Source organism: Gobius niger (assembly GCF_951799975.1).
Source record: "Gobius niger genome assembly, chromosome: 19".
Taxonomy (NCBI): domain Eukaryota; kingdom Metazoa; phylum Chordata; class Actinopteri; order Gobiiformes; family Gobiidae; genus Gobius; species Gobius niger.
Window position 1 is genome coordinate 16,044,669 of NC_136870.1, and position 22,571 is coordinate 16,067,239.

Consider the following 22,571-nt stretch of genomic DNA (forward strand, 5'->3'; position numbering starts at 1 on the left):
GCCCATTCATGCTAGCAATTTGGCTGTTTTTTTGGAGCCAGCACATTTATAAAGAATTGGGTGAAAATAAAAATAGCAAAAGGAAAAAAATAGGACGGTGTTGCATGTGGATGTGGAGGCAAGAATGATAATGACCCCCATTTCCTTAGAGCTTCAGGAAAGAGGCTATAATTAGTCCACTGATATACAGTCTTTGGCCACCATAGTATCTTTTTTCTTTGAGCTTGGATCATGAGTTCCATTTTGTCGCGATACATGTGCACTTAGTATCTTTATATCACCGTTAAGAGGAAATTAAAACCATCTCCTTCTTCTAAAACTTCACACTTTGCTGTGATTGGTCAAATTCCCCTGTCACTCCACCAATTGTAAGAGACCCACTCTTACAATGCATAAGTGTTTGGATAAGCATAAACCCTGAATCACAATATGAGAATAGCGAGAAACTCCAGTTGTATAATATTAGTCTTTGGGTAGTGGTATCCCGAGCGCTGTCTGCTGCTGCCCTTTCATCTGCTGCTCTGCCTGGGCCACCTGCTCCTCACTACAGCAGTCCTGGAGAAAAACTGAAGCCAAGTTTTTCAGACGAGGACTTTCCGACAGCGAAAAGCGCAGCATGCAGTGCAGAACTCCAGGCTGCGTGACTTCAGAGCGAGAGTCCGTGGTGTTGAGGTTCATGAGGATCGTGATGGCTGACAAAACAGTCTCTTCATTTCGACTTGATAAGCAATTTGTGATCAAGTTTATTCCATCGTTTTGCAGAATAAAGTCTCGAAATTCTGGCGCCATACTCAAGTTGCACAGTCCTCCTATAAAAGAAACACAAATCAAGCAAAGGAATGGTTCACTGAAGATTTTTATTCTTTTTTAAATTCTTTTTGAAATACATGTGACGCTCACCCATCCCAAATTCGACAAAGTTCTCATTGTCTTCAGTCAGCATGTCCAAGAAAAGGTCCGCCACTTGCAGATCCCTCAGGTAGTCATAGTTCTTTGGGTCATACGCAAAGTTAGCCAGGTTTGCAAGTACTTGCTCTTTAGCCTCTGAAGAAAAAGATCATGGGCATCATATGTTTGGTTTCTTCACATTGTCTGCCACAGTGGTTAACTTTTTAGACCAAGTAGGACCAGGTCTACAACAGCTACACCAAAAGCAAACTAGGGTGAAACCATTTCTTGAGTACAAAGTGTAACCCAAAGGAGGAGGATCAATACTCATATAATTTATTCCACCAGAAGTACTGCTATAGAAAAGGAGAAGATCTCTTACTGTCAAAGATCTTGCCCAGGTACAACACAGACTGAAGGACAGCTTCCTCCACCAGGCTGTCAGAAAGTTTAACTTTACCCTTTCCCTCTCTCTTGCTACATATAGGCTAATAACGTTAAGCCCCTATTTTTGCACCAAGGGTCTTTAAATCAATCTCTGCATATGCTATACAAGAGGTAAAATAGCACTTGACTGACTGAAAATTTGACCTCTTAACCCCTGCCATAACCAAGTGCATTTTCTCCGGTTCAGCTTTACCCAAATCTAAAATGTTACAGCCTACAGAGTTCGGGAAAGTGACGTCAAATCACTAAGCATTATGGGATTAGCAGCAATTGTAAACTAATGGAGATGTTAAAAGTTAAACTACTGGAGTTATTGTTCACATTTAAACACCTGGACACCACAGTGTTGTTACATGGCTTTTTTCTCCACTTTTATACTGTTTTTAGCTAATGTTAGTCAATGGAAATGTACGCTACTATGTATGCAGCTGCAAAGATGGCGGATCTCCATGGTAACATGAAACATTTGAAAGCTAAAACCTTCAAAACTGATTTAGAATGATCATTTTCGTCACTTTTTTGTTCCAACATTCATAGTAATGGATAATTATAATACAGTTAAGTCCAAATTAACCAAAATAAGACACACATTTAAAACAATAGTTCACTGTGACTAATATAACGACAATGTTACTATAAAATGGCAATGTAAGCAAGCAACAGAAATCAATAATTTATGATTTACCTTCACTATCCGTGTCTTGAAATTCAGTGACCAGTGTCTGTAAATATTCAAATCGGTCAGAACCTTCCGCCGAACCTTTTCTCGACATTTCTGAAATATATGTGACCATTTAGTTGAACGTTTTCGCTAAAAAAGTACCCACCACTTTGACCATTCATTTTCTCATTATGATACTAATTTCCGTCGCTAAATACCTCCCTCGGAAACCCCAGCTCGTTTGTTTATAGTTCCGCCCAAATATAAACCTCTCATACCTTATTAATCGCTTGTAAATAAAATGTGTGGTTGTTATTCAATTGCACACATATACAAATATACTTTTGCACACAACGGCTGTTTCTCAATTGCGAGGATCCGTCCTCCGTTTGGCCACTTCGTTGACGTCCTCGGTGGCGGCTCCTCCAAAACGGAGCGGAGTGTCCTCACTCCGCCGCCTTTGAGCTCAAATGGAACGGCCTCCGGAGCGAGCGGCTGCGCCAGGTCACGTGTCAATCTATGCTCATTAAAACAACTGTTTTATGAACAACAGAGGCCAGGAAACTGTTTATGTGGAACACAACTTTTTTAAAGTGAGTTCAAACTAATAAAGTTTTGCGAGAAAAGAAAAAAGAAACTATGCTGCAGTGCATCATGGGTAATTTCAGCTCTCCGAGGCAGCGGAGGATCCACAGCTGTATCCTTCGTAAATGAGCCAAACGGAGGAGTCGAGCTGCGAGGGGGCGAGTGGTCCAGGTGAAATGGAACCCCACTTGGCGGCGCTGTGATGACGCGAATGACGTCCGAAGTGGTCGAGACGCCGAGGATCCTGGCAATTGGGAAACAGCCAACGTTCTCAAACTGTGTTGTGACGTCATGGGAAATTCTTGTGTTTGTAAACCGGAAGTGGTCCTACGTGACTCCCTGGACGTCTTATCAACTGGGAGGTCACCACTGATCATGCAGACAGTTGTGTGCAGGAGTTATCTAATGGTAACTTGAAGATTTGAGTGCAACAATCTTGGGCACATCTTAAAATGAAGCAAACCCAGCTGTCAACTCGAAAACGCTTCGGCAAACCGATCCTGTTTGGAACTCTGCTGTTGGGACTGGCCACTGCTTTCATAAACAGGTGAGGCTCTTGCACTTATGTCATGCAATAAAACCTGCACTGAGAGTTTCATTTGAAGCTCATGGACTTGTTTCGTTTTTGTTCTGACATGCATATCTGATGTATTTTGGTGCTGCAGGTGTTGTGGTATTTGTATAGTAGTGTATATTTTGACGTGTGTATGTAGTGCTTATCATTAAAATGTATAAGAAGCATTCTTAGATACATGATCATATTTTTTAAGTTTTTAATTTTTATCCCAGTTTATGTTGAAAACCCAGTGTCCCCCACCCCATTTTGCACCTTTTATGCAGTTAAAAGGAATATTTCCAATATATCTAGAAATATGTTCCTTTCAATTCCAAACAAAGAATGGACTTCAATAATCTGCAGACCTTAAATGAAAATTCACAACTATTATTCAAATAATTCAGAAAAAATCTCTGTCCCTCAGTTTTGTGTCATTGGTGTTATCAGCATTACTTTCCAGGATTTGTCACATTAAAATAGATATTTTTCTTGTCTGATGAGACCAAGTTAAAAGCCTCTTCATGGGAAATATAAAGAAGGCATTTGTGTTACAGCCGTTTGCATCAGTTTGTAGAGTTTTTCTGGGGAAAAAACACAGGTAAAATTGTACAACTTTACTGTGATACACCACCTTCGTTTAGAAAGGATTAGAAAAAATGTTGAAGAAAAAGGAACAATTGATCCATCCATTTTCTTCCACTTGTCCGTTGTCGGGTCGTGGGGGCAACCGTTGGAGCTGCCCAAATCACATTGCACCAGCCCCTTATGGCTGACGGCATCATGATTCAAACCGGGCCTGTTGGTCTCTCATAAGGGGCTTCTGAACCGCTCTTTGTTTGACCCGTCACCGAGGACCTGTTTGCCATGGGAGACCCTACCGGGGGCACAAAGCCCCCGACAACAGAGCTCCCAGGATCATTCGGGTGCTCAAACCCCTCCACCACGTTAAGGTGGCGCTTCCAGGAGGGAGGAACAATTGATTGAAAATAATAATCTTAAATTATTGAAATATATATATATCCAAGCTGTCCCTTATGGCTGGTAGTAATACTAAGAGGGTATTGAACAGGTTCTGGTCATTTTTATGTAGAAATATTGCCCTTGAATTGTAATTTTTTTGGGTGGGGGGAGGGGGGGTCCATATTTCAATGATGACCCAGAAATATCAGAGAATGTTCAATGCACTGTTGTGCTGTGATAAGCAATCCATTTGATCAATTATTTCAACAGCCTGTTTGCACATAATCAGTCTACTGTATTTCACAAAGATTTTGTCGTGGTAAAATAACTGTCTTTGACTTTCTGCAGGCACTGGTTCTTTGAGGATGTGGGGGAGCTGAGGGCCCAGGCACAGGCCAAATATGACGGCAGGTTGATGGAGGTGATGGAGCAGAGGCAGAGGCAGCTGGCTGAAGCTGAGAGGAAGAAAGGAGGGACTTAATAGGATGGCAAACTGCCTCCTGGACTTTTAATGATCCACCTGTGTTTGGGTCGAGACTGGCAAGCTTTTTGTTACTGTAGACGTGAATATAGAAGTGGGCGCTTATAATAATGTAAAATCAAAGACTGCGTGACCAGAATCCGCATGAATGGTAATTTTGTCATTGTCGATATGTGAAGTATTTACCCATTATTCTTGTACAAAACAGAATAAACTTATTTGATGGGGGAAAAAAGTCAGAATTCACGTAATTCAATCATATTTTGATAACAAGTTGGACAGGCCACAACTAAATATGGTAGGACTCAAACCTTTGACATCGCAGTACAGCAATAAACAGTGCAGTTATATGACTTTCACTTAATGGAAAATGTTTAGTGTGTATTTCAAAAATGGTAACAGCAACCATTTTAAAATTACTTACACTTATTGTGTCTCACTCTGTGCCTGGTTATGTGAGCATCAGGCTTGAAGGGGTAAAAAAAACAAAACTTGAAAAACAGTCAAGTTCAAGGGCCTTTTCTGACCAGCAGAGGGCAGTGTGCACTATAAAGCCTTCCGTCTCTTCAAATGCTACAGTACAATACAGACAAATTAATCAGCAACTAAAATTACAACTTCCATATTTTTTTTATTAAAACATGCCATAAAATCATTCCAGCTCGTAATAAATTAAACATCGGACATTAACAAAAGGTGAAATATTGCACTTGAGTAAAAATTAAGTGTAGCAAATGGGCTGTGTGTGGTTTTAACCCCAGCCTCCAAAAAGACCAGAGTTACCAGTTAGGTTTCAGTAGTTTGTGACAGTAAATCATAATCAACGTAACCAGCACTGCGGTGTCCAGTTAAGAGTCTTTTCAACCACATGTCTGTTTTTATATCAAATAAAATACATATCAGATGAGTAAGTAATATTTGAAGAACTGGACTGCAATCTGGTCTTAGTGCACTTTGCTTATTGCTGTTAAAGTTAGCAGTGCTAAATGAAAATGATCTCTTCATGTTTTGCGCAGAATAGCCTTTTTGAATCTGACCATAATCCTATATTATGCAAATACCATTGGCAATTGCATGACCAAATCTCTCAAATATTTAGACAGGGACAGTGACGGAAAGTATAGGGCACACATGTCGAGACAACAACCCAACAACAGTACATTAAGTGCTCCTCATTAGGACTTGAGTTTATGAATGTGCTTTTTTTTTACTGAGTTGGGTGAAAAATGATGTTGTCAGACGGCAAGGGGCACGAGGCCTGGTGTGGAAGCAGCAGGCGGAACTGTGATGGCCGGGTTGTTTTCTGAGTCTACTCCATTCATGGCCCTGTGTGACAAAAACAACAACAATGTTGGTCAATAAAAATAAAAATAAGAAAATATAGGTCCATCACCCAATGTTAGTATCCAACACACAAGTATTTTCAGCAGTTCTACTCAACTTCACCTGAAACATTTACCATTGGCTGAAAATTATTCAACCACTAAGTCTGTAATGATATTGCACACGATACACGATACTATTCTGGTGTTTATTTGCACGATTACAGTAAGAAGTTTAGCATTTATATTAAAAGTCGGACATAAATGCTTTCCCATACAACTTTCAAAAATGTATGTCGATGCAATATTATCTAAAAAAAACATTTTCATAATTTTAACACGTACTGTATAATTAAGTAGATTGCTGATCTTGCATTATTGAAGGAGACCCCATAACCATTTTAATCTGTAACTTAATGAGGCCTGCTAGGGTTAACCTATTTTTGGGGACAATTTTTGGGATTAGCACACTAGCACAACTGGAGGTCATAAAAGAGCGTGACCTCAATCCCGAACCGGACAGGAAAGATGATGATTAATGGAGCGCGGACAAGGTTACTTCAAACAGCTGCTGTTGATGCTGCAGAAATAACACACCCCACTGGGTAATCTGTCCTCATTGTTTTAATTGTTCTTGTTCAGAAGCATCGCAGGTGTAGCTCTAGTGTGTGAATGAATGAAGATTCTTTTGCAGGTAAAAATAAACACTGACGACACTGGAGTCTGAGAATTTGATGGACCAACCTGTTGAACTGCTTTTGCTAGGTCCATGTTAAGCTATGTTCAACATCTTTAGATTTAGGTCTGAGCAGTGTTAATTTTGTTGACTAAAATATTTAGTCTTAATTTTAGTCAAAGTGATGTTTTTGCTGACTAAAATTGGACTAAAACTAAATTAAAAGTTTTTCATCAGACTAAAACTATGACTAAAATGGCCAGATATTTTAGTTGACTAAAATAAGACAAAATGAAAATGACAAGGAGAGACTAAAATCATCCCAACTTCTATTGACAGTCTGAAAGAGTCTCATATCATGTATATTCACTGCCAACGGAACAGCTCTGAGCTTTGTTCATGTGGGAGACGCTCCATGAAGCAGAGGAGCTTATTAAATATCATTATAATAAAAAAAAAATGACATTGATGATACTGCTCTCAACTTCTCCACCCGTGACCTTATCCACATGTGATAAACAGTGACACTGCATAAGTATGTAACAGAGCAGCAATTTTACAACTTCTCCTTTTGTGTTGGTGACAACTGCTAAGCTTGCTCTGCATGACTGCAAAAATGTGTCTAAGACAATGAAGAATCAGCTAAAACTAAAACAATACAGTGAAAAGGTTAGGAGAGGTACACTATGGCTACTAAAAGGGGATAGATTCCAACACCAGGATATACTATCTATGACCACCACCTTCAATACATCAATGTTAGTGACTATGGGTTTAGCTTTTACTATTACTACAGCTAGAAGCAGTATATTAAAGTCTATCGCTACATGCAGCACTCAAGAACTGAGGGAGCATCAACCTGTGGCTGTGAGCGACCAAAATCAAGGCGGGGAACGTGACCATCTCTTTCCTGCTGGGAGAATTCAACAACAGCTCAGTGCCAGCACTCAAATACACACACTAAGTGATTTGCTGTAACATGTTCATCTAGTATTAATGTTAGAAATACTGATAAAACCTTGCAAATGTAATAATGCCTATAATGGGCAAAATTATGGTTCAATTTCCTGTGATGCCAGGTCCACTATCGTTAACATAGTGATCTTGAGCCAGTGCGTTCCCAGCTTTTTGTGTGATGTCTTGTGTGTTCTTATTCATGTTTGGTGCAATACTCTACATCGGGGTAGGCAAGTTTTCTTAGCGTAGGGCCGATTTTCTTTATTGTAAATAGACTGAGGGCACAACACTGGAAAAATGACCATCTTAAATGAGATAAATGACTTAAAATGGCTTGAATTAATCAAATTCTATGTTGAATTTGAGTCGGTTTGAACTAATCCAAAATACAAATGCCAATGGAAGAAGAAAAAAACCGACTTGAAATCAGACAAATAATTGTTTTTCCCTTGAAATGACACAAAGTTATCTGAATTGAGAGAATAACTACTACTAGAGGTTTTATCTCATCTAAGACCAGACCAAATCTACTCAAACCTTGGATTCTTAATTCAAGTAGATTTATGTCATTTCTTCCTTAAAGCGATTACTCTTGTTCCAGTGCACTTCTTTCAAATGCCAGTGTTGTACATAATATATGATCTCATTGAGTGTATTGACAGTATTTCTACCTTTTTTTCCCTCCCATTTAACTCTAACAATGTTAAAAGTACTCTCTGATTTGTGTAATAATGTTTCTCAAAATCATCTTGAGGGCCAGAGGTTCTGTGCTGAAGGGCCGGATTTGGCCCTCGGGCCTGACGTTGCCTACCCCTGCTCTACATTATGAAGTATCTGCATGTTAGATTTTACAGAAAGGTAAAAATCTTGACTCACGCTTTGTCAAAATACGACGTGTGAAGTGATTGTGCGAAGTTGTTGTTGGCGTTGAGCGCGTTGCTGTTGTCGAGCGCGTACGCCTTCCTCGCCTTCTGGTCCTTGGCAAAGTTCCTACAAGCAGCGAGCTTTGACTCCAGCGCCTGAGGGAGACACAACACAGCATGACGCTCCGTAACAAGCTTCAACTCCACAAAGAATAATGTACCAGCGCGAGTGGGAGATTAGGAGACTGACTCACCCCGACTTTGCGGAGGAGATCACTGACGATGTTGAGCGCTGATATTCGGGCGGAGGGGGTCAGCGGGGAGTTGCTGCCGTAGCTGTTTGATAGCGCTGCGTGGGAAGAAGAGAGTGAATGAAACAGGCATTAAGGTGTGCGTGCATTAAAAGCAACAGGGTGTGAAATAATTACAGACTAACGCGCTGCTGGTTGTCTTCAAATGCAGTCATTTACATGATTAATCAGTCTGTGTCTTTTGAATCAGCATTTTTAGAGACAATCCAAAAGAGGAGATTTATAACAAAATAGCAGAGTCAATCTTTAACACTATTGCTGAATATGTGTGTCATTGTGTATTTGATAATGGCTGAACTCCAGATTTGGTTGTTCTCCAATACCTTGTCATCAACGTGCATATGTAAGTGCTTAATAATAATGTTGTATATATTGTATTTAAAAATATAAGCGATCATCCGCTATATTTTTAGAATCTAGAGCCGATATGTCCTGCCAAATTTAATTATTTCATCCATGCATATGATATAAATGTAAAGCCAAGAATTAGCATTGTAAAAAATTGTACATAATAGTGATCTTCAGTGATGGTTCTTGAGTCGTCTTCCGTACTCTGTAATTGAAGTGTCGAACATTTCCCCTGTCATCCATCTACTCTCACCTGTTGGTAAACATCTTTGCAGTTTAAGAGTCTTTGTTGTTCTAAGCCGTAACAACCTGACACATGAGTTTCAGTCTGAACGGTCCTAATCTCAGCTGATCACTGCCAAATACCTGTTGTGGTTGCGTTCACATGACATTACAACACTCCAAAGAGCCCATAGTTTAAAACTGAGGTGGAGGGCAACTCAAAATTCCATGGTGGTAACTATGGTAACTGTGGTAACTGGCGAACTGCTGATTTTTTTCGTCGTTGTCTTTGGTTAATATCTCAGTCAAAAACTGTCTCAAAGTTCATTGTCTCCTCTGTCAGCACATATGAACTAATGTCCAATTATTTTCTCTGAAAGACTTCCAAAAGTGGTGATAATATCCACTATATTATCACCACTTTTGGATGTCGATGTTGGCCAATAGGAAGGACTTTCAGACATAAAAATAATATCATGTCAGGTTAGTGAATCCATTCACTATCCAAATGCTGACAAGGAAAAGCATTTGTGTATTTTCATTTTGGAGATTTCTTACAAAAACTGTATTTCTCCTATAGAGTTGTATTGGCCCCTGCCCTCCACCTGACATTATGACATCGTCACATAATAAAACGTGAATGCCACCTATTGATCTGGGTTTAGTTTCAGCCTCATTAGCATGACAGAACCCTGCCGACGAAGAATATTGTTGTAACAGGAGGACAAAACTTCTCCAAATGGTCCTATGGACTTTATCTGGGCTACGGGCTCAACTGAATTTTACGGTGCTGACGAAGCCTTTTGGATGAGAGGCGGAACGTTCGACACTGCAACAGCACAGAGTACAGAAGACGACTCAAGAACCTTCACTGAGGTCACTCCTGTACGACTGAGAGCCTACGCAGACATATAATAGCAATCATATCAGTATACATGTGTTTCCAATGACATCACGCATAGTTCCGGCGGCCATTTTGGATACCAAAGTAGCATTATTAAGTGGCATTTTTATACTTGTAATCGTTGCTCAAGAAGATAACAGTAAAAACACGTTTATGTGATATATTCCGCAAATGTGACACAGACGTAGCAGCTCTGTCTGTCGAGCTACAGCAGGATTTACTAAAGATCTGCTTCACTCTGACAATGCCATTGTCGATCAGTTTCTCTTTCATTTATATCCTGAGTAGAGATTGTTACTTGTTGTAGAACAGGATAATTCTAATTCAGTTTTCAAAATGGCCAACAACAAAGGTCACATGACTGAAAAGCATGTATAGTATGTATCTAAGATGTGACACTAATTCAAGACTTCACCTGTGTTGGCAAAGACGTTGTCCAGCCCTTTGCTCAGTGGCGTGGCAGGGAGGGACAGAGAGGCCTGCACTGCACTGTCCATCTTCTCATTGTCCTGTGTGGGGGAACTCGGGGCGCTCATCCTGGTCGTATCAGTCTGCCTCTCCCGCACGGCCAGCTCCTGTCGCAGGTCTGCCATTTTCAAAATACATTAGCATTCACAAGGCAGATAAACCTGGACAATTATGCAAAGAGGCAAACAAATATTCGGCTTCACCTCTTGCTTCGTCCTTTAGTCTTTGCACAGAGACCAGCAGCGACTCCTTCTCGTCGAGTTCACTCTCCAGGAAGGCATTTCTTTCTATGGCCTGGTTCAGACGCTGCTCAAAGTTCTCCAGGGATGAGATAGTAGCACTGAGGCAAAAATAGACACAATACAAATTTGAATTAATTGAGTGAAGGGCAAATCTAGCACAATGGGAGAATCTACGTTTCCCTTTGCACACTCTCTCTCCACATGCTACTCATTCGTGATCAGCATCAGGCTCTGGCCTTGCATGACTCCAATATTGATCTTAATTAAATTCAAGCCACAGATCAATAAAATGTGTACGATTTGCTAGATGGAACAATAATCTGCAGCCATAGTAACACTACAGCTAGGCCTAAACAGCTGACTAGAGACATCATTTTACATATACACATTTTCTTTTATTCACCCTTACCGTTTGGCCCTCTCCAGGTCGTCATTGGACTGCTCTAGTTCCCGGACGTATTTGTGAAGCTGCTCTTTGATGCTGCGCGTTTGGCCAAGGTCGTCCTCCAACATCGAGATCTGCTTATAGCTCTGGGAATACTGCTGCTCCAGCTTATCCTGGCGGGGAGTAATGGCAACAGTTGTGAGCTTTTATGTACAAGAGTTTCCGATGTTACGAAATGCACTGGGCAAGAAAAGTTGAACAGAATTTTTTTCGTGAGATTCATATTTTTGTACATTAATACTGCTTCGAGACATAGGTCTTCCCATTTTTTGCACTGCACTGCTTCTGTCAGTATACTACGCCCACTGTTGCATGTCACGAGCGACCTCTTTAGTCTGGCTCAATCAGCTCAATATTGTCTGACCTATATCCGCTGTTACTACGGTAAAACAACCCCTCACACGCGCACACATCAACTACTTGATTGAAAAACCCTCACTCTGCACGTTCGACGACACTGCCGTCTAAAAATAGATATTGAGACGAATTGTTGCTGGCGTCTGGGTCCACATACAAGCATTAAACACTTCCTGGTGGAAATTATGCAGTGAGAATACAGAAGACACAGGCTAATGTATAATTTATGAGGGTCGTAACGATCAGCTGCGGCGGTATACAGCCATCTTGGTCAGGGCAGGTGTGGTACATAAAACGCTGAGATTGGAAAAGCGAGAACTTTATGAGAACAGATTACCATTTAGACGGCACCGGATTCCCAGTAAGACGCCACTATGAAACCCAGTACAACAAGGTGTGATGAATGTCTTGGCAGAAACAAGACTGTACATTGTCGCTGTAAAGCAATCTATCTCCCTTTGTTTGGTTTGGCACGTATAACAACCTCGCACTCGTTCTCACAGTGTGACATCGAGAATTTCTGACTTAAGGCCGGGAGGGAACAACAGCTGTAATGACATGATTCACCCCATTCCCAAGAGACGACCCTCAGAGGGAGTGATGATAGAAGACGACAAAATGCACATTAATAATAGATTTGAAGGGCATATAGCGTGTGTCGGATGGTGAGCTAATGTTTGGTCAGACTTGTGTGAATAATGCTGACCTCATTCGGAACGAACAGTCAGATGTTTCTGCAACTCATTTGCAATGTAGACTTATAGGCACAGATTAGGTATGTTCTATTGGTGGAATCTGTTTGACATTATAAATATGGCACGTCTAAACACAGAAGGTTATTGCTGTATTACAGGAACAACAAGATCAAGGTGACCTTAATCTTTGTTTTGTCTTGTCTTTCAGGGTCACTCACACACCAGCTCATTTCCCTTAGAGCCCGCATTGACCCGCAATTAGGTTTAATATTTGATCGTCTACATATTTAATCTGATTTCCTGTCCTCCACTGATGGAAACAGCTTAAACTGGGATGTAAGAGGTCTGCCCAATTGCTAGGAGAAGGTAAATTCTTATCTTAAACCAGATGCTTTTTAGGTCGTGTTAAAAGTGGCTGGTATCAACAAGCGTATGATGCATTTAAAGGAACAGGCCACCATTTTTCCATACTGAGATAGGTTCTTACCTGAGCTTAGACGAGTTGATGTGTACCTGTCTGGTCTTTGTGCGTGCACTCAGTCACGCAAAATGACCTAAGATGTTGCTAGCATTTGGCCTCTCCCAGTATATTCCTATAGCTCCAAACTGGGTGAAGTTAGAAGCGACCAAGCTCTTCCATGAGCACGCACAAAGACCAGACAGGTACGTATCAACTTGTCTAAGCTCAGGTAAGAACATATCTCAGTTTGAAAAAAACACGGCCTATTCCTTTAAGTGTAAGTTCCAAACATGTGTCATTACTTTGAGATTCTCTGTCTCGTTCTTCAGCCTGTTGTTCTCGGACTGCAGGTCTTTGATGCGGTGCTCGGCCTGTCCCAGCTGCGCTTCGAGCTCGGCCTCCAGCTCGCGGCTCCCCTCCTGAAACTCCAGCAGCTCCTCCTGCGCATCCTGGCAGCTGCGGGGGACGGGCAAAAGGAGCGGGCGTTAAGAGAGACAAGTCGGGGCAGAAAGAGGGCGTCCGTGAACCTCGCCGAGAAACGGTGATGATGCGAGAGAGGAGCATTTACCAAGTCACGCGGAAAAAAACATGCAATTTCATCCGGCAGCTGGCTTTGACCCAGTTTCCATTTTATTTTCATTTGAAGTCAGAAACAGGATAGAGCGAAGAACGTGCTGCTTGTCACATCATGTTAAAGATTTCCTTTTGCTTCTGTTACCAAATAACTGAACTGGGTTGCAAATTGATTTATATAATAGTTTTTATTCAGATGAGTTAACTGACAAACATCTCTCTTGTGTCTAGTGTCAGGAGGGACTATGGCTGTTTGTCGCATGAGAATAATATAAGTAACTATTGCAAAGTACTGTATATATGTTCACAGTCACTTGAGACAACAAAAGTATATTGGACACTGAAACTGAATGCGACAGGCTATGTTTATGGTGATTTCTTCTGTAAGAATAGAATTTCTGTCCTATTATTGTTAAAGCAAATGTTTTTAGTTGTAAAAGACACTTAGAAATCATTATAAGAAGTATGTAAGATTTGCTTTAGCTTGTGTTATTGCCAGAGGGGCTCAAAGTAAACATATTGTCGTTCGGTCATACAGAGGGACATGTGCTTGTTGACCTGAGCCCTGTGGCAGAGCTAGTTATGTAAGAGCAAGTGCAGTGAGGAAGAGCACACAGACACGGCTCTATAAATAGTGGCTCAATAACCTTGAACATGTGAACCTAAAGCGCTGAATATTGGCCCAAAGCCAGGATATCTATTAACTAATGCTAGCCCCCAGCCCATAGTGGAGAAGGCTCTGAGAATCAAATGGAAATGTGCTGAGGAGGGCCACTTGGAATTGATTTTCCTGTATCGTTTCTTCTCTACATGGCGGTGGCATGGTGGCTGAGGGGTTAGCACTTTAGCCTCAATGTAGGAAGGCCTGCATTTGAATAGGCTACAGCTTCTGGTCCCGAAAACTAAAATGAAGCTTTGTGGGGACTTTTCTGCTGCTGCCCCGAAGCTGCAGAACCAGTTGCCTCTAGATGTTAGACTGGCTCAGTCTCTGCTGGTATTTAAATGACGTCAAAAACACTTTTTCTCGTAAGTATTCAGTGAGTAAGATGTGTTTAGTTTTCCCATGTTGTTTGTACCAGATTACAATTTTCTTTGTTTAATGATATGTTATTGTATTTAGCTCACTTTGGCTAAATGTGTTATCACTGTTTTTTTTTATTTAATTGCCACTTGTTTTATGATTTATAATAATGGCCAACTGCAAAAGTGCTTTATAAATAAAGTTGGTATGGTATGGGGCAGGGCCTTTCAGTGTGGAATTTGCAGGTTCTCCATTAGTCTGCAGGTTTCCTCCAGGTGCTTTGGTCCCCTAAAACATGCTGGTCATTTTGGCCCATGGTGAGGGCATGAGGAGTCGCAGCGGTTCAGGACTAACTACAATCAATGCTTTTTTCTTATATATTGTAGTTGTTTCATGTTCAAATTAAGCACTCTCACTTGAAAGTAGTATTCCGTGACCAAACTTAATCATAGCGCTTATTTTCAGAAGTTGCTTCGCGAATTACAGCTCACTCAAAGTCAAGTGAAGTTTCTTGTAACAACACGCTTACCCTTCTACCACATTTTTCATTAAAGGTCATTAGAGAGACATAAATTACAGGCAAATTGAACTGTTTCTAATCAGTGCAAAACCTCAGGTAAGGCTTAATCGTATTTATCTGAGAAGCAGGATAATAACATGCCTCTGTAGAAGAACAGCACCGGATCGAATTGATGTCTATTTTTACAGCGGTGTATGACGAGGCAGAATACAATACAGGGATTGAAGATATTAAACCCTACACTGCCGGCCGCCTGAAGGCAGATCACTGTCGGACACTCTAACATAATGGGGCGTGGTGACCAATACGAAGAAAATCAGATCTCACAATTTTATGTTCATAAAATTAGATGATGAAAGGTTCCAAAGTTTTGCAGTAAAAGTGGAATAGGATCTGTATCTTTGGATATGAGAGGGAGTTTTCTAAAGAGGCTTTCCAACTCTCCTGCCCTGTACTTTGAATGAGTAACTGGATATCTCTATTCATGAGCGAGCCAGATTCCTGAAAACCACAGAAGCAGTAGGTAAATAAGGTGTTTTCATGTGGTGGAGGGCTGGTTTCCCACCAAACAAAGACACACTGTAGACTGTTGGTGGATCATATGACTTAAAGTGGCTCTACTGGGGGATATAAAGAAGAAAGCCCATACAAACTGACTGACACATCACTTTTGATCAGGCACAAAACTGAGATAAAGGATAGAGAGGGTTGCTTACCTTTTCTTGTATTTGAGAGACAACGCCTTCCAGAAATCGATCTCCTCATCTTTAGAAGAAAACTTTGGTATCACGTCCAACTCCATGGCAAACATATCTAAGGAACAGAAGAGGAGACATTAGAGGAAGAAGCAAGGATGACTGACAATTTTATGAAGTGTTACAAAACAATAGTAGGACATGCAGTTCAGTAAAATGTATAAATAATCTTCAAGGCAAATAAGCGGCAATCAACACACACCAAAAAAATGATTGAAGTTAGAGCTATCACACGGCTTGCCTATCGCCGCACTTTAGCAGCCTCAGGGACACAATCCAGTCTAATATTGATAATCATTTAATCTTGTTCAAACGTGCAATGTTCTAGACTGAAATGAAATCTTAAAAAACAAGCCAAAGCATGATACAGAACACAGATTAAAAAAAAACAGCGGAATAGACCCAATGCTGAGGAGTGTCTCAAAAAAGTGTGATAGAGCAATTTAATCTGACTCATTTACAGTTGTACAGTCACACTTCCTTCCCCTTTCTAAAGATGTTCAATAGTGGAACTGTGATTATGAAGTTGGTATTACAGAACAACGGTATTATTGAAGGCTGCATGCTCGTTCATCATTAATACAATGAAAGCCCAGTCATTCAATGAACAAAGACACACAATGCTCTGCCAAAATAAGACACTTGCAACTATTCCCTATTCACAAAAGGCTTCGTTGATTTCCTCACTGTCCTGATTTAAGTAGATGACAGACAGAGAGGTACTTTGCTTAGAAGGTATTGGATCCAACTCATTTAAGCGTCTCACTCGTGCCAGCAACAGCTTTCACTCTTAAACATAGCCGTCACAGCAGCCACATCAAAGAACAGGTACAATGTAAGCCAAGTTATATAAAGGATAGAGATTAGTCTACCTGTTAATCCATTTGAGCATTCACACTCAATGCATTAGAGCGCTTCCTGAGCTCTTAATCACTGCCCGGATCTGTTCTGTGAATGGAGTAAGATTAGACACTACAACTGCTAAGAAGCAACAGAAAACAAACTGGCATTTAATTGGATTTGGCAATAATGACTGCAATACGTTATGTAATGCAATCAATAGTATATAAGAACTGTGGGGTGCAGTAGGCTAATGTATAAAGAAATGGTTCTTCCAGTTGGATAATGCATTTAAATGAGGTCAACCAAAGCTGTGGTTATAATGTGCAAACAAGGCCAGGTTGAAGCATCTTTCATCTGTGGCATGGGGCTAACATCCATCAAAAGCACATGAACATCTGAAGTCGGGGCGTGTAAGTCAAGCAAAGGATCACAGAATGCATATATCGGCTATACAGACCATTCCTAAATTGTTCATTCCAAACTGTATTTTGTTATCGTTTTTTTTTTAGTAAAATATCAAATAGAATTTTACAATATCTCGTCTTTCGATGCTCTAAAAGCAACAACTCAAATATAGACAGAAACGGGCAGCAAGGGTTTACTCATCAGATACTACCACAACGAATAGCGTTAGCCGACGCTTACTAATACAGCCTTTGGAAAAACAGTGTAATAGGTGTTTATATATTTGTGGAGAAACCATGCATTATTTGATAGCAGCATATTAAAAAAGGCACATGAGAGATGAGGTCAGCTGCAAACATGGGCACGCGAAGCCATAACGATCCACCTGTGGTTTGAAATCGCAACGTAGATGCCGATGTTGATATAGCTGGACGCCAAGGCGAGGATGCATTAATGATGGTTTCTTTACCTGTACATCGCCTCGTTGAGAAATATTTATCCGTCCATGTTTTCTGATGAGGGCGAGCGTCTCCTCTGATGATGATCTCTGCTCGGCTCCGCTTCAGGCTTTAAACCCTGACACACAAATATCCGTTTACGCCTTTGACAGGAGCTGCGTGGCTGCGCGCTCACTCGGGCCGTGCGTCCTTCTGTCCGTGGCGTCGTGCGTAAAAGTCGTGGACGGATGTAAAGCGTGCAATTTTATGCAAAACGTACACGAAGCGAACTCATTTAATACGTTCTTAGTGTGAAAGCTAGTAATAATATGTTTTCAGTTTTAGCGTAAATATTGCACTGTGATCATAAGGCTAAATAAAATCGTGCGAGGTATGTGAGCGCCATCTGCTGCTGCCTGTGCGTAATGCTTTATCCAAAGAGCAGATGCCCTTAATCCATCGCCCATTCAACACGTGTCTGTCTGTGTTTTGCAGCATTGTGCATGAATTAACATCAGCATCATCAGTAGCGTGGGCGTTGCGTGGGTTCAGCAACAAAAAAAAGAGAGAAGAAGGGTCAGATTAGATGGCTTTCACGCTGGGAAAAGCACATGAAGTTGCACAAAAGTAGGTGAAACAATACGAGGATTTAAATGTTGTTTTTTATAACAGAAACAGGCTCGAGGCTCGGTTGTGCAAGATGATAATATGATAATTCATGGAGGTCAAATAAACGGACAGATTCAAATAGCCAACATCCGGGTTTTTCGTTGGATATGATACTTGGCCATTATTAATATTAGAATAAAAATAAAAAAGTTTATTTGGGGGAGATTCTTTGGATAATTACCAAACATTAATTGTAAATCAATTGCAAAAAAAAAAAGTTACAAGTGTACAAAAACCGTGAAACGGGGGTCAATGACGTCATCCTCCAGGGTACGTGTGCCGGTTGCCGTGGTAACTAGCCCAGACCCAAACATCAGCGGAGTTCAGCTTCATCATGTCTGCACAAAAGAGCAAAACTGTCCCGGTTGCAAAACACAGAGACTCAGACGAGGAGTCAGAAAATGAAACACGGTCAATGCTCGATGTGGCTTTAGGAAGAATGAGAGAGGTTTGTTGCTTTGTGCTTAATACCATTGTCTTCTGTACACAAGACTTTCCACGTATTACGTTAGCATTAGCTAGTAACAAAACAATCCCCACATACACTGCCTGTTGTAATTCAAGTTTAGTAAGGCTATCTTTGGCATCTTACATCTGCTTTCCACCTGTCCTATAATAAATAAATAAATACAAATAAAATTAGTTATCAGCTTTTATGTTTATTCCATGACCACAAGTAGTGCCTGTATCTCAAACTTATTTTATCTTAGGACTCCCCCCACATGCCACTGCAGCTTTAAACCCCATGAAGAGCTATAGGTTGCGTTTCAAAGGGTTTTATAGCAACTCCTGAACAATAGGTTTCTAGGTTATGTGCTTCATAAACACTGAGGCAGACTACAGTTCTCATTCTACAGGGGGGAACAGAAGCGGGTCAGGTCTGATGGAGAGTTTAAAGGAAAATAAAGTTAAGAAAGAAACAAAAATAGAACATGGGACTACTTTTCTGGATCATAGAATAGCAAAGAATAAGAACACGGAGGATGAAGATGTTGAGGTTTGTATTAAAGTCTGTGAAGTCTTCTGGAGGCCAACAACTTTTTTCTGACGGCTCTAATTTCGTAGATTTAATTTGTAATAATATCTTTTTTTTTTTATTATGTCCACAGAAAATACTGCTTCAGAGGCTTGTTCTCACCGCTCGACTTCCCAATGGTCTTGGAGACAGGAAAGAGCTGGCAGGTTTGCTTAAACGTAATCACTGCACAACTGGGGGGAAAGAATGACAAAAACAGTCAAGGACAAGGGGATGTTTTTTTAAATTCCAATATAAGCACCTATTTTGGCACCAAGTCGATGCTACATGTACTTGAAGTAAATAAGCGTTCTAATTGTGAATGGGCGAAATAATTGCTGGTGCTATCAGTGGTGTGTTTATAGCTTTCACACCTCTGCTGTGAAAGAGCCTGTGGGGAGTTAAGTGAGACTTGTGAAAGGAACTCATCCACAAAATAACACTCTAAGCTATGACTGGAAATGTGTTAAGACAATAGTACTGGGTTGTAAAAGTGCCACCGGTATTTTTATATTCTTTTAACAATGACATACGTTTATATTGTAGGTCATTATGAAAAACTCAGTCTCCAACTGGGAAAGCAGTTTCCATGGGATAACATGACAGGCCTTCTCATGCTTTATCCATCATGTCTACTTCATGTCATTGAAGTAAGGGTAGCTTTTTCATTTAATATAACAATTATCAGTTGTTCATGGCAATAAGTTGTTTTATATCTTTTTGCAGTCATCCAGAGATGTTCTTGTGACTATTTTAAATGATCTTATAGAGCTACAACAATCATCAGACTGGTAATGTAGTTGCAGACCCATGAGTATCTGTATGCACATTCTCTCTGTTGTCTTCTCAAGTGAAAATATACTGCAGGTCTCCATCAGGGGCAGACTGGCCATATGTCCATTCTGGAAGAGCACAGAAGGGCCACTGGATCTCGGGCCACCTTCTCTTAATTTTCTCCTTAACCACTTACCCCCCACCTTAACCGAGCTTTACCCAAATCTAAAAGCTTAAAAGAGAAGCATTGAAATAGCGATGAAAACGAGGGTGAAAAGCAACAAAAATGTGCCGGAAAAGCAACAAAAAAGTGACAAAAACGTGACAAAAACGTGACGAAAACATGACGACGTAGCAATGAAAAAAGCGATGAAAAAGGAATAAAAAGTGTCCAAAAAAAGTGACACAATCACGCCAAAAAGCTACAAAAAAAGTACTGAAAAAGCAACAAAAAACAACGTAACATGTGGCAAAAATGCAGCGATCACTTTTGTAGGCTTAGCTTTCAAATTAAGCGTTACACCGTTGCTTTCCAGTTGAGAAGCTTTTAGATTTGGGTAAAGCTGAACTCGAGAAAAGGCACTCGGTTAAGACGGGAGGTAAGAGGTTAAAATATGTCTTTGTGGAAGTGCTGCATTTACACTCACTTGGGCCAGGCTGGTCAGAGTCCAGGGCCGTTTTTCAGTCCCAGTCCACCCCTGGTCTTCATAAGCTCTGTGAACTTCAACCTACTCCTTTTGTGCACAAATTCTTCTTCTTCTTTGTCTTTTTCATGCTACTCAAATAAACAATTTGTTGAAGAATACTGAATTAGGTATTTGCATATGACAGTTTATATTGCAAGGCTGTCTGTCTATTTTCAGTGTTTTGCTTGAAGCGTCGAAGATCGTATTCATAGCACACAATCCTCACAGCAGGCAGTTTCAGCAGTGGAGCTACAAGGTTGGCCCACTACTAGCATTTCTAAGTAGATCGATCCATGCGGCTTTCTCCTTGGCTCAAAGTTAGACTTGTTTTTTTTTTGTTTTTTTTCACTGTTTTTTAAGCTCCTGAATGCAGAACTAGACCCGGACGTTGGGCCTAGAGAGTCTGAGGAGGAGCCCATAGAGACACTAGTTCTCCAAGTCTTATCATCTTTAGAAACTACAGCAAAACAACTTGAACAAGCTAAAAGGGTATATCTATTATTGCGGCATATTATATTTATTCAAAAGCATAATTCATTATTGTTCATCTGGTCTATTCCACACAGACAGAGGGCGGCACGTTGTCGAAAGAGCTTGTCATTTCTCCTGAGCTTTTGGTCTCGCTGACGGCAAGAGAAGATCTGCAAACACCTCAGCAATATCTTAAGTCGTACAACTCACCTTTACATATGAGCATGGACTTTGGTAAGAGACACTTTACATTTAGATGAATGGTATTTATAAGTGTCATGAACGTGAATGACTTGCTTTAACATTTAACTTGAAAATTGACACTATTGACTCTGTGCTTAACTTAAAATTAAAACAACGCCGCCCAAGAAGTGACTTCCTGTTTTGATCCAGCACACCAAAATAAAAGCACCATCTTATTCATTAGTTCAGCAGTTCATTAGCTCAACTTTCTTTCTGCCTAACTATTAACAGACAAAACACTTAAAATGTGTGTATTTAATTATATTCTTGTAATGTTGCAAGTACCTGCTGAAGTAATCAATGAGACGAGCTGTGTGCTTTTATTTTGGCGTGCTGGATTGAAACAGGACGTCACTTCTTGGGCAGCGCTGCTATGATTTGAAGTTATGCACAGATTCAATTGAGCACACCTCCATAGGTACTTACAAATCTGTAGTAAATTATTCAAAATGATATCTTGGACCAATAATATTTTGCGTAGCTGGTTTTGAATGTAATCCTGTGTCCTCTGTTTGCCTGCAGGACACGTGAAGCAAAGTTGCAGCTTGACCGGTGTCTAATAAAGTAAGAATTATAATTTATAGTTTATTTCTAAAGTACATCCTCATTAGTTTGAAGGACCCTGTTTCCCCAGTGAATACTTAAACACTGTAAACTCCAAATGTAGTACATCATGTGCAGTCCAGGTGCAGTCACTAATGTCAACATCGGTCACTTTAAACTTGATTTACTTTACAAATCAAAAATCTAATCAAGTGTTTTATGTCCCTGCAGAGAGTCTTTGACCTTCGCTGGAGCTCCGAGTGCAGGGCCCCAATGCAAGACAAAGAAGAACATTTATACAACCTAAGATAAGCTCCTTTCTGTAATTAATATAACAGCCTCAACTACTAGGTTTTTGTACTTGTGTAAAAAGAACTAGTACCTAAAAGTATTGTTCGTTTGTTGAAGTTATATCTTATTGCTTTCCATCTACAGACAGTGACAGGACAAACACAGTTTAATGCAAAAACATATTTAATAGTTTCAACATTCGGATGAGAAGTTTTTTTTTTTTTTTTACAGCACACACTGCGTCCACACTCTGTGACTGGGACAAAACAAAACGTCCAAGAAAAGGCATTTCTTCATTTCTGTCCACAGCATCAATACAGTTTGACACAAGGTCTATATAATTGTGTTTCCTCTGATTTTGGCCCCCCATTAACGGAGATGTAGTATCCTTAGTGGCTTCATGCAGTGGACAAACAGCAGCGAAAACGTACAAATCTAATTGTTATTTTTTTATTTTAACAGCCATTTTAAGTTTCC

The 22,571-nt window shown here is 40.4% G+C and overlaps 3 protein-coding genes and 1 long non-coding RNA gene across 5 annotated transcripts in view; 2 read left to right on the forward strand and 2 right to left on the reverse strand.

Annotated features, from left to right (window-relative positions):
* Positions 1–457: 457 nt before the first annotated feature.
* On the reverse strand, positions 458–2,198 carry armc7 (armadillo repeat containing 7). The gene is made up of 3 exons (XM_079577442.1): positions 2,021–2,198; positions 901–1,044; positions 458–809 (listed from the first exon to the last, which is right to left on the reverse strand). Exons 1-3 carry the CDS (start codon positions 2,127–2,129, stop codon positions 463–465), a joined length of 600 nt encoding a protein of 199 aa, XP_079433568.1. The 5' UTR covers positions 2,130–2,198; the 3' UTR covers positions 458–462.
* A 713-nt stretch (positions 2,199–2,911) lies between these two features.
* Positions 2,912–22,571, forward strand: part of LOC306978484 — a 71,351-nt gene continuing 51,691 nt past the window's right edge. The window contains exons 1-2 of the long non-coding RNA XR_013793898.1: positions 2,912–3,128; positions 4,446–4,672. This is a non-coding gene — a long non-coding RNA (uncharacterized lncRNA). The remainder of the gene's footprint in view (positions 3,129–4,445; positions 4,673–22,571) is intronic.
* Positions 5,807–17,652, reverse strand: ndel1a (nudE neurodevelopment protein 1-like 1a). Of its 2 annotated transcripts, XM_079577018.1 has the most exons (10): positions 17,435–17,652; positions 15,679–15,775; positions 13,151–13,304; positions 11,301–11,449; positions 10,853–10,989; positions 10,597–10,767; positions 8,651–8,745; positions 8,410–8,552; positions 7,436–7,486; positions 5,807–5,904 (listed from the first exon to the last, which is right to left on the reverse strand). In XM_079577018.1, exons 2-10 carry the CDS (start codon positions 15,771–15,773, stop codon positions 5,814–5,816), a joined length of 1,086 nt encoding a protein of 361 aa, XP_079433144.1. In that variant the 5' UTR covers positions 15,774–15,775; positions 17,435–17,652; the 3' UTR covers positions 5,807–5,813. The 2 variants fall into 2 exon arrangements, with proteins under 2 accessions (XP_079433144.1, XP_079433145.1); XM_079577019.1 differs by lacking the exon at positions 7,436–7,486 and having other exon boundaries at positions 17,435–17,644.
* Positions 18,376–22,139, forward strand: tex47 (testis expressed 47). Its single transcript, XM_079577022.1, has 9 exons — positions 18,376–18,519; positions 19,181–19,253; positions 19,633–19,736; positions 19,813–19,877; positions 20,724–20,802; positions 20,907–21,035; positions 21,113–21,251; positions 21,783–21,824; positions 22,035–22,139. The coding sequence occupies exons 1-8, from the start codon at positions 18,406–18,408 to the stop codon at positions 21,818–21,820; spliced, it is 741 nt and encodes a 246-aa protein (XP_079433148.1). The 5' UTR covers positions 18,376–18,405; the 3' UTR covers positions 21,821–21,824; positions 22,035–22,139.

Coding starts and splice junctions, on each gene's coding strand:
- armc7 (XM_079577442.1), bottom strand. CDS start 2,129: ATGGTCACATATATTTCAGAAATGTCGAGAAAAGGTTCGGCGGAAGGT. Junction 1,045..2,020: donor TCAAGACACGGATAGTGAAG/GTAAATCATAAA, acceptor CTTTTTCTTCAG/AGGCTAAAGAGCAAGTACTT. Junction 810..900: donor CTTTGTCGAATTTGGGATGG/GTGAGCGTCACA, acceptor TTTCTTTTATAG/GAGGACTGTGCAACTTGAGT.
- ndel1a (XM_079577018.1), bottom strand. CDS start 15,773: ATGTTTGCCATGGAGTTGGACGTGATACCAAAGTTTTCTTCTAAAGAT. Junction 10,768..10,852: donor ACTAAAGGACGAAGCAAGAG/GTGAAGCCGAAT, acceptor TGAAAATGGCAG/ACCTGCGACAGGAGCTGGCC. Junction 7,487..8,409: donor ACGTCGTATTTTGACAAAGC/GTGAGTCAAGAT, acceptor TTCTCCCAGCAG/GAAAGAGATGGTCACGTTCC.
- tex47 (XM_079577022.1), top strand. CDS start 18,406: ATGTCTGCACAAAAGAGCAAAACTGTCCCGGTTGCAAAACACAGAGAC. Junction 19,878..20,723: donor CTACAACAATCATCAGACTG/GTAATGTAGTTG, acceptor GTCTATTTTCAG/TGTTTTGCTTGAAGCGTCGA. Junction 20,803..20,906: donor TTCAGCAGTGGAGCTACAAG/GTTGGCCCACTA, acceptor CTGTTTTTTAAG/CTCCTGAATGCAGAACTAGA.